General features: G+C 40.6%; 1 protein-coding gene across 2 annotated transcripts; it reads right to left on the reverse strand.

Annotated features, from left to right (window-relative positions):
- Nucleotides 1-211: 211 nt before the first annotated feature.
- On the reverse strand, nt 212-10,605 carry TFAM (transcription factor A, mitochondrial). 2 transcript variants are annotated; one of them, XM_069018822.1, is made up of 6 exons: nt 8,391-8,764; nt 6,436-6,506; nt 4,421-4,570; nt 2,963-3,058; nt 2,083-2,139; nt 212-1,131 (listed from the first exon to the last, which is right to left on the reverse strand). In XM_069018822.1, the coding sequence occupies exons 1-6, from the start codon at nt 8,701-8,703 to the stop codon at nt 919-921; spliced, it is 900 nt and encodes a 299-aa protein (XP_068874923.1). In that variant the 5' UTR covers nt 8,704-8,764; the 3' UTR covers nt 212-918. The 2 variants fall into 2 exon arrangements, with proteins under 2 accessions (XP_068874923.1, XP_068874924.1); XM_069018823.1 differs by lacking the exons at nt 2,083-2,139; nt 2,963-3,058 and having other exon boundaries at nt 8,391-10,605.
- Nucleotides 10,606-10,667: the final 62 nt, after the last annotated feature.

Genomic DNA, 10,667 nt, shown 5'->3' on the forward strand with positions numbered 1-10,667 from the left:
TACAGGAGGGATATGGGAACCATGTGATCTTGAAGGACCCTTCCAAGCCAAGCCTTTCTAGAATTCCATGATTATTTTGTGGGTCACTCAGAACAGATGAGATCCACCAACTACTGAAAAAGTTGGCCTGCCTTGTAAAAACAGATTCCTCAAAATACCGATAAGACTTTAACTAAGATGGAGAGACCACAGGAAAGAAACCAAACACCTCTTCAAAATACCTGTATTTATTACATCAAAACTCAAAGTCCAAACAGTTCACATTTTTTCTTTTCCATCTAGGTCGTCCCAAATGTGACAACAGCAAGACAAAAATGTTTGTATGTATCCAAACAAAACCATGGAATAAAAGTCCAATAAAGGTACATTCATACAAAAGTCATATGATCTTTAATCAAATGCAATGTAAGTCGCATACACAGATTAACAGGTACAAAAAGATAGATGCATAAAATAAAAGCTAGGATTTTATGTTTCTTGTGCCTGTTGTTGAAATGCAGAACATCTCACTACCAATAACATGGAGAGAATAAAACATAGCAACATTAATTCTGATTTCAGCCCTTATTTACAGAATTTAGATGGTAACATTATAGAATATTCTTTCTTTCATAAAGAAAGAAACTTTTTTATTTTTTCATTAAAAATACCTTATAAAAGCTGGCTATTATCTACCATTATTGGAGAGCTCTGCTGATGTCAGTGGGTATCAGTATTCACAGTTGATTAACCGACTGCTGTTCTACATTTCAGGCTATACCTACAGTGATTATATCAGTCACTTCTGAGAGACAGTAACTCCTCTCTTACCTGATCACCTTTCAAAAGGGCCCTTCATGGATTTTCCAAATTTCACTGCTAATGCTGACTGCAGCATTAACACAGCAGGAAAGAAATAGTACAACCAAAGCTGTTTTTTTATTCTTCGGATTTTTTTAATTTTGCCTTGTTTCCACCTGAGGAAGCTTTGGCTGTTTCAGCTTGCTTTGCAGTTTCAGCAGGTTTCTTTTTTAGCCTTTGCTTTTTGGAACGCACCAGGTCTTCACGTCCCAGTTCAATCATTTTTGCTTCCCATGAGTTCATTTCATTCTCATACCGAACCTTATCATCTTCAGCAAGCTGCAGGTATGGCTGAAAGAAAATAAGGTATCAAGAGTTACAGAAGGGGCTTTTTCTGGAAAACTGCTGCAACACAAAAGTGACTTAGAACAACACCTGTGCAGTGAACAGCCCAGGCATTTGCCTTCACCTCCAGCTAATTAAAAAAAAAAAAAAAAGTCAAACTTGCAGAAAAATACAAAGCTTTAGCACTAAATTGCAGTTATGTCAACAGTTGGCCATTCCTGAAGAGGAAGTTTATTCAGTACTGCTACTAACAGTTAAGGCTTTTTTATTTGGGCACTAGTTTGAGAGAACTGGATTATGTGAGGCACAGCAATACATACTGCTGTAGAATTATTTCAACTTATTTCTCTACAGTAAGAACATGAACATAGGGTGTGTCCTCGGTACACATTAAAAACCACCTGGAAGAAGACTATTCAGGAGGAAGGACAGTAGGGTACAGAATACCTGAAAATGTCAAGGTTTAGTTCAGATTTCAGTAGAGCACCCCTCCACTTTTGATTTGCTCATCTACAGGTTCGTAGTTCAATACAGTGAGAAAGCTGGCAAAAATTATCCCCCAGACAACCAAAGTTAATAGATTACCCTGTGCACATCACTTGCAGATTTCTGTTGCTTTCCCTTGTAAGAAGTCTTTCCATGAGCAGCAAATTCTTATGCTGGTTTTTAAAGATATTGTGGACTATTAGAAAAAAATCAAATTGTTGCATATTATTCCACCTTCTTTTCTAGATATTAGTTAGCATCCACTTTAAGGCACACTGAACTTCTATCCCACTGACTCACATGGAATAAAGGTAATGACAATCTTTTTCAAGATGCATGAATATCTTGGAGTATTTTCCTCAGTATTACATTTTGAGCAACTGAGTTCAAGATTTTGTACGAATATATCAATTTTGACTCAAGTTTGTAATTCTGATTAGATCAGAGCCTCATCCAAATCCTCTGACATACCTGCTTTTGGGAAGTAGACAGTTTTTGCCATGTATCAAATAGTTTCTTCAGCTTTGCCTAGGGAATGCAGAACATGCAATACATGAGGGCTATTTTAGGAGTAGACTGACTTCAGAAGAGTACAGATGAATGCTGCACGAGTGAAAGCCAAGCATAAACCAATGCAAAAAAGCACATAGACACAAACCTTGCTTCCCCTTATTTACCCTTATAATGTAAGTAAACAATAGAGTTCAAAACAAGCTTCTGGGCATCATCTGAGCCACATTTACAGCCTGGGCCTCAGCTGACTGGAGAAGCCTGCCTTGTAAATGGAAAACGGAGGAACAAAATATATCCGCCATCCTGACTTACTGACTAAATGTGTAGGGTAAGGAACACATGATGCACACAGGGCAGGTCTCTACTACTTCAAGTGCTATAATCCACCAGTAACTTACATCACCCCAAAGCACAGTTTAGTACAGAACTTGTGAGTTTGCTGAGGAACTCCTGCATGTTCCATACCACCAACTGGGCTGTAGGAGGTAAAATAACCTGCTACTGCCAGAACAGGAGCACACCACCACAACTCTTAGAAAAACTATTCTATTTCTACATCAAAACAAAGAGAAGAATAATTCTCTCCTTACAAAAGGAACAAATGAAGTCTGTAACACTGAAGTGCAAAAATTTTAAGGCTGTATACCCACACAGCACTTTATACAGGCCATGTCAGTAGTACAGCCAGATCACCACAGCCTAAAGAAAATAACCTAAGCAATGCAGCATTGAGACACTGAACTACTGAACAGTATCTTTGAAAATGACAGAATTTAAACTACATTTTCCTGAATACAAATGGATACATTAAAAAACCCCCCAATCTTTCCTGGCTTACCACAGGTGAAATTCCCTCACTTTCTTGAAAATTTTCTGACAGGAAAATGTTAAAGCCGCTACGAGCTCTTTTAGGTTTTCCAAGCAGATTCAATTCCTTTAAAAACAACAGAAGAAGTTATTCCATCTACTAAGCATGCATTTGTTCTAAATCTAAACTTAGCATTTGTCTTTATATTTTATACAAAAATCAAACACAAATTCTTTCTTTGGAGTTTTATTCTGTAAACTAGACTATATGTCAAGATGCTCTTCGTGCATTTCAAGCTAATGCTACACTACAAAAAGCTAACAACTTGAGTTTTCACAAGTTGTTGAAAAAGCATTTAAAACTGATTCTTACTGCAGCTAAGTCTTCCAGAAACCAAAGAGTGTTACTAAATTCAACTCTGTAATAAAGTAATGATGACAGGTTTTCTATTATTCTTCAGCAAGGCTTCAGTTTCTGGTGTGAAATACTGCCTGCGTGCAGAAAAGAAGGCAGACACCTATCTGTATAGAGGTGAGAGGCTGGAAGAGAACTGGGTTTCTGCTACCAGAATGCTTTGCCTACAGGGATGATGGCTAGAGAATGAAAGTACAGCAAGTTCTAGATGCAATTACACTTCCTGTTTTCTCCAGTCCTGATACTCCCATTGGAGCCTAGGTGCTGTAAATTAACATCTGCTCAGGTATTAGACATGTCAACTGAATTCCTTGTGGTGCCTTACTCTAAAAAGGATCAGCAGAATCATTTAGATTAAAAACTCCCTCTAAATAGGGGTCTTTTAAACCAAATTTGTTTTGCTTTTGCCAGTTAGGGCAATGTCACACCAGCAGTTTAATTCACAGAAATAAGTGAGCAATATGTAACCCCTTTGATTTTGCCAGACAAACCATAATATTGTACCTTTACAGATGGTTCTACGGATTTATACATAAACCAGACAAAAGGGAATAAGGAAGATAGTCCTTATGAATATAATAGTAATGGACACAAACAGATGTCACAGCAGCAGCGACATAGTGGCAGAGTCCAAGAAAGGAAGGAAAAAAGGCTACTTCAAACAGCTGCTACCTTGTAGGGGCTAATGAGGGAACAGATACAAAGCCTTTGTGAAAAGCTATTTCTGGATGTCTTCCCATCCAAAGAGTTGCTGGTCCAAATGTCTTTTACTGCCTATCCTTTCTCCAGTAGCTCAAGAAATAGGGAGAAAAAAGCATAGAGAAGCTACCTCTAAGCACAAAGATATGTGCTAGTTCTGTGCTCTTCAAGCACAGGAAAGCCACTAAAACATCTGCTAACACCAGTAATTATTTTAGTCCATGGCATTTTGGGGGGTTTGTGCTTGTTGTGTGTTTTCTTTTATTCTGAGTTGCTTTTGTATTTCTAAAACATGCTTCAACTCTGCTTTGTATACTAGACAAACAGACTTCAGGTTCCTTGAGAGAAAAGAAATCTGAACTTCAAAATACTTACTCTTTTTGCCCTGATTGATCTTCTCTTTGCCACTTGTTTCCTCCTCTCCTCTTTCAAAGCCGCAGCTTGGGCTGGAGTCAGTTGGGCTTTATAAGCAGCCATCTGCTCTCCATATCTTTTCCAGTCTGTCTTTCTTGCTTCCTCATAAACCTACGGCACAAACCACCACCAGCCTTAAACAAATGCTTTCAGTCAGAAGCACTTGACCATTAGACAAGCTAACGTTTCTAACCTATGAGTAGAAAAATTATAGACTGAAAAAAATTACACCAGAACATCAGATTTTCATGTTTGATTCCCTGTTCTACATTTCAGAGACACAAAGGGAAAGTACACAGAGTGAGAAGTCCAGAAGGGATGGGAGAGCACCTCAGTTCTTTTGAACAAAGATATTTCCTTTAGAAAACAGCACTTGGTTCCTAACTGCCTCTAACTGTTAACTGCAATCAAGGAAGAACAACCATTACTTTGCTATAAATAGCATTTAAATTTTGCAAAGATCAGCAAGTCCTAGAGTTGCTTCACTTTATCCGTTGAAACTGCCACTCAGAGAAACTTCACTACTTATGACTTCATTTGCTGACTCTTAAAGAAATTTACATGAAGCAAAAGAAGTTGGTCCTTCCATCAAAATTAACTGAGATTTCACCTAACTTATACACAAGAGGAGAACAACTTTACAAAACTTGTATTATACATGTAATGCAATATTGCCATTCAAAAAGGAGAAAGAACTGGGTCTGCAACCCCACAGCTACATGGAGCGAGAGCTGTATCATTTCTCCAGCAAGAGATTAGAACTGTTAAAGCCAAGGTCATGTACAAGTGCAAGTAGCAAAGTATCTTCCTTTACTGGGTTTGCATGGCCAGATTTTGGTGTTGAAGGGGGTACAGGGATGGTTCCTATGAGAAGCTGCCATGCCTGATGGAGCCAAGACCAGCCAGCTCCAAGAGGCACCCTCTATTGGCCATCAGTGATGGTGGTGGCACCTCTGAGATAACAGAGTTAAGAAGGAGAAAAAGAAAACTGCACAACTTCAGCCAGAGAGGGGAGGGACACACACCATGTCAGAAGAACATTTCTACCGATCTTAAGGTCAGGGAAGGAGAGGCAGGAGATGCTCCAAGCACCAGAGCTGAGGTTCCCCTTCAGCCTGTGGTGCAGCCCACAGTGAGGCAGCTGTGCCCTTGCAGACCATGGAGGAGCAGAGATCCACCTGCAGCCCATGGAAGAGACTACATTGGAGCGGGGAGATGCATAAAGGGGGCTGTGACCCCATGGAGGACCCACAATAGAACAGCCTATTCCTGAAGGACAGCAGCCCATGGAAAGGGACACATGCTGGAGCAGCTCCTGAAGAACTGCAGCCCATGGGAAAAACTCATATTGTGAGCAGTTCATGGAGAATTGTCCCCTGGGGGAGGGCTCCCATGCTGAAGTTTTCCCACTTAGCAGGAAGGAGCAGCAGAAACAACACATGATGGACTGACCTCAGCCTCCATTCCCTGTCCTCCTGTACTGCTGTCAGGAGGAAGTAGAGAAATTGGGAGTGATGTTGAGCCTGGGAAGAGGGGGGAGTAGGAGGAAAGGTGTCTTAGGATTTTAAGTTTTTAATTGTCATTATCCCACTCTGATTTGATTGGTAATAAACTGATTTCCCCAAGTGAAGTTCATTTTGCCCTGACAGTAACTGTTGAGGGACCTCTCCCTGCTTTATTCCGACCCACAAACTTTTTGCTGTATTTTCTCTCCCCTGCCCAGCTGTGAAGAGCAGCTGAGAGTGGCTTTGGTGGGCACCTGGCATTCAGCCAGGGTCTCCCCACTACACTTCCCTTGAGTTATTCAAAGCTCCCAATTCTCCCAACTGCTTTGATGTCTGAAGCCCTTTGAAAACAAACCCACCAACCAAAAAAACCCACCAGAATAAACAAAAAAACCCACAAGAGACACCAGACCAAATAAAAATCCACCATCTGTAGAGTTCAAAGTACTCAGGGAAAGGATACAACCTTACCTGCTTCTGTGATGCAGGTAAATCCTTCCATGCACATGCTAATTTTTTAATCAGTTCCAGGTTGCTCGATTCTGTACATTAAAATGAGAAAGCCCAGAAATAAAGATCAACATTGTATCTTTAGTAAGGTTCTTCAGTTTTTCCCAAGGAAAGCTGTCACAAGTATCATCTTCCTGTACAAATGCATTTTCCTCCTTTCATAAAACTACCTCACTGTGGCAGTTAAAGGGCATTGCAGTATTTGGGGGATGGGGAAGAGTCATTGCTCGCCTGGAACAAAACATGCAGTTATAAACTGAAGCACCATTTCAAGGCAGCTATTATCACTCCACAAAAATTTCATATTTTTTGTCTTTTGAGCTGGATCCTTTTCTATACAATGCAAAATGGTCTGAATTTGGAGGGCGGAGCAGGAGAAATCAAAAGTAAAATTTCCAGTTCTAACTTTTTTAGCAAAAGGAGTCTGCTGAATTCTTCAATCGAGTGTAACGTGACTTTATCTACTTAATATAGCACATATACTTTGATCTTTATTATCCTTTACTTACAGTATTATTTAAAAGAAGTTAAAAAAAAGTAATTTCCTTCTCCAGCAAACAAAATTACTTTAGTCTGCTTTGGTTTTCAGCTGACTGCCTTTGCCTCTGGCTCTTGCACTATGGTGATGAGGCCTCCAGCCAGACTTGAATTTGAGAAGGGAAAACCAATAATTAAAAAGCAAGCAAGCAACCACAAAAAGGCCCCAAGCAAACAAACCCCAAACAAACCCAAGTGTTGTGCAAAGAGGATATAAGGTCTTCTTTACATGAAAAATCCTTTACAGGCTTTCCCTCTACTTCACAATAAAAGAAAAAACAGATGAGCTTCTCTCCCCCCTGAAATGTAAAGTTCAGCCACCTCAATGGTGGAAAAGCGTAACTAAGCTCTTCTCAGTAACCTGACTTTCCGAATTCTGGAAAAACAAGACAATGAAAAGGTTTTAGTGCAAGTAAATCAGCCTTACACCTTTGAAAATATGATGCTATGACCACTGATAACAGAAAACAAATAAATTATTGGGTTATTTTTGACCATTACCTCTTTTGGAACAAGAAAACCCCAAACTCTCAATTTATATATAAGATCCAGTATGTTTATTTGCAGATTATTCAAATTTTGGAAATGTGGAAAACACTGATGTGGTGCATAACTACAATATACTCTAATCAGTTACCAACCTATGAGAGAGTGGAACTCTTGAACTGGTGAGTGAAATAGGATATCAAATGGTTTTCCCTACTTAAATCTTCCTCAGGATTTGCCCAATATGACCATAGTCCTTTAAACATTTTAACCTTCAACAGTATTTCAAAACCAGCATATCTATTCTGCAGCTCTCTGGCAAGAGTCACTCACTGCCTCGCCTGTAACTGAAGTTTCTGATAGTAAATCAAACATATTCACAGAAAACCATTTTCCTCTAAATACATTTACTTTTTCTCCCATATACAGTAATGCAATCCAGTACCTGTAATTTTTCAATTACTAAGCCTCAAAATAAAATCATACACAGCTCATAATATCAGCAAAAGTGTACTTTAAATACATGGAGTCCAAAAATAATTGAAAACCATAAATCATTGTTAACATGTATTACCTAGGTGAGATATTTTATCAAGCATTTTTAAAGTTACACACGCATGTTCACTTTTTTGACTTATGAAGCACAGAAGACCAAGCAGGCACGTGCAGGCAGTGATTATGGCTATGCTGGGTTCACCCGGGGAATGGTACGGATAAACAGATGAGTTGGATCTCTGAGATCACGACATCTTAGATCGTTCCCGAGGTTCGGTTTTACAAAGGGACGGGTTGTTCCGGCTTCCTGGCTCACCCCACTCTGGGGGGCGGCGGTATCTAAGCCCCGGTGCGCAACAGCGCCAACCGCGGCCCCCCCCTTCCCTCAAACCTCGTACCTGGGTTTTTTTCCCTAAAAGCCGGACGGTTGTCTATCACAAAACGAAGATAGGCGGTGAGGGGCCGCTTCGGGCGCTGATTCGAGCTGATCCCCCGAGACAGGCACTGCTCCGCCGCACCACCGGCCTTGCACACAACGGCACCGTCGAGGAGGGTCCCCGTCCCCCACTCCCGCAGCCCCGATCCTGTCCCGCACCGGAGGAGCCGCCGCGCGCCCGCGCCCGCGCCCGCGCCCGCGCCCGTGCCCAGGCCCGTGCCCAGGCCCAAGCCCAGGCCCGCAGCCCGACCCAGCAAGGCCGCTGCCGCCGCCATCCCAGCCCGCCGCGCCTGCGCGCGAAGAGCGCGCGGTACCCTGGGACAGCGACGCGGAGGGCGGAGCCAGGGTGACGGCTCCAAGGTGACCCCCCGCAGCCCCGCCCCCACGGGCACACGAGGTTCTGAACCACGGGCGGGCGGGTTCATTGTGTGCGCGCGCAGGGAGCACATGCAGGCAGAAACTTGTAATAGAGAGATCAGAAACTAACTGGGCACTAAGTAACTAAATCAGTTGATGAGGTGTGGCCGAAAACTAACCCCACGGCTTCACTGTTTTCTTCGCAATGGCAAGCTTTTGGGCGCTGCTTTGTCTGAGACAGCAGACGCCACAGATCCGACCAGTTCTCGGGGAAAAAGGAAGATCTACATTTTATTATTTTTTTTCCATCGTAGTAAACAGCACAGAATGAAGTGACCTTTCAGCCCCGCCCCTGGAAACAGAATTTGTATAAAAAGGGTTAACGGAGGAGCTCTCAAGGTGCAGTAGCAGAGATGTTTCTCTCTGCAGATTAAATCCAACCCGTTCATTGCATGACTGAAGTTTAAAACAATGTATTTATCATTTCATTCCAATAATTTCAAAATCAGAAAGGCTGAACTGCTAGGAGTATCATAAGAATCAAAGACTTAGCTTCACACCTCTAAACCAGCAAGATCATAGGACAAGTTCCTTTTTTAATATTTACATATGCTTAATATGTCTTACACATGGGTGTTGGTTGTTGGTTTTCAATCCTCCTACCAGTTTCATATTGTGGTGGACAGTCATTCTTGCATGCATGGCACAAAGACCAGAAACATTACCAGTTAAAATGCAAATGTTTTCAAACCACCCCTAGCACAAACTGATAAACCAAAAGAAACCAAGTCAAACTTTCAATATCACACAGTTCAGTACAGATATTCCAAAAATTTAAATAATTTCTACTACAAACAGATTACTACTTACCTAGATAAAATACAACTCTGTGAATACATTCTGATAGTCAATTTTCCATGATCACTGGAGCACGAAGTACAAATGATGTCTTTGCCTTCCTAGCTCCATTGTCCTAGTTCAAGTATAATGAAGCACTCAGTAACAAAAAAAATGCATTTATTCAGCTTGCAAAATGTAGTGAACAGGGATATTTTAAGGTTATTAGAACCACTCTCAAGTGAGCTGCTGTTTCAAATATCATCATTACATTACAGATAAAACTAGCACAGAAATTATATTTTCCCATATGTGACCAACTAAAGGTCAGTAAATTAGCAAACACAAAGCTAATATTCCACTAGTAGAAATAAAAGCTCTGACTGTGCATACTTACCACCCATACCCCAAATTCCACTTTGATGTATGTTCGAAAAAAAAAAAACAACAAACAAAAAAAAAGCCTCAAATCAAATATATTTGTGCTCTTAAATGACAAATTTCCCAACTGCAAGTCATTTTTCTTTCATGTGCAAGATACAAAGAAAAACATTTTGTCATCCTTTTTTATTTTCAAATAAGCAAGAAGAATGATCGTAGGAAATCAAGAATTCTTCTGCTTTTAATCTATGTTTTAAGAACTGATTGCACCTGTCCAGCAATACTGGTTTTCCACATGGATAATCTGAAGCAACTGAAGTGCAAGTTAATGTAAAAGTTACTTTCAGGTGTGAGGAGTTTACTGTAACATTCTGATATTGCAAATTCACAACCTTAACAGACTCTTGTGATTATCTCCTCCATAGATGAATATTGGTGTGTCATGGCATTAACCTAAGTGAAATCCTATATCCAACAATGGGCATAGTACACTAAATCCACTAGGCTAGAGCTAGTATAAAAATTAACTGCAACCCAGTTCTAAGTAGTACATGATGCACGGTTTTTTTGAACATTCTGTCTACAAGACATACACACTACTGGCAATTCTCTGTTAGAATGTTAGAACAAGTACCTTAAGGATATGCACGAGTTAAGATAAAAA

This window comes from Aphelocoma coerulescens, chromosome 6, assembly GCF_041296385.1.
Source record: "Aphelocoma coerulescens isolate FSJ_1873_10779 chromosome 6, UR_Acoe_1.0, whole genome shotgun sequence".
Taxonomy (NCBI): Eukaryota; Metazoa; Chordata; class Aves; order Passeriformes; family Corvidae; genus Aphelocoma; species Aphelocoma coerulescens.

What these genes read in the sequence shown, in the direction of transcription:
- TFAM (XM_069018823.1), bottom strand. Translation starts at nt 8,877, where the DNA reads ATGTGCTCCCTGCGCGCGCACACAATGAACCCGCCCGCCCGTGGTTCA. An exon ending in TTTTAGGGAAAAAAACCCAG is followed by an intron (nt 6,507 to 8,390) that starts GTACGAGGTTTG and finishes TTTAATGTACAG; the next exon opens with AATCGAGCAACCTGGAACTG. An exon ending in TACCTGCATCACAGAAGCAG is followed by an intron (nt 4,571 to 6,435) that starts GTAAGGTTGTAT and finishes TTTGTGCCGTAG; the next exon opens with GTTTATGAGGAAGCAAGAAA.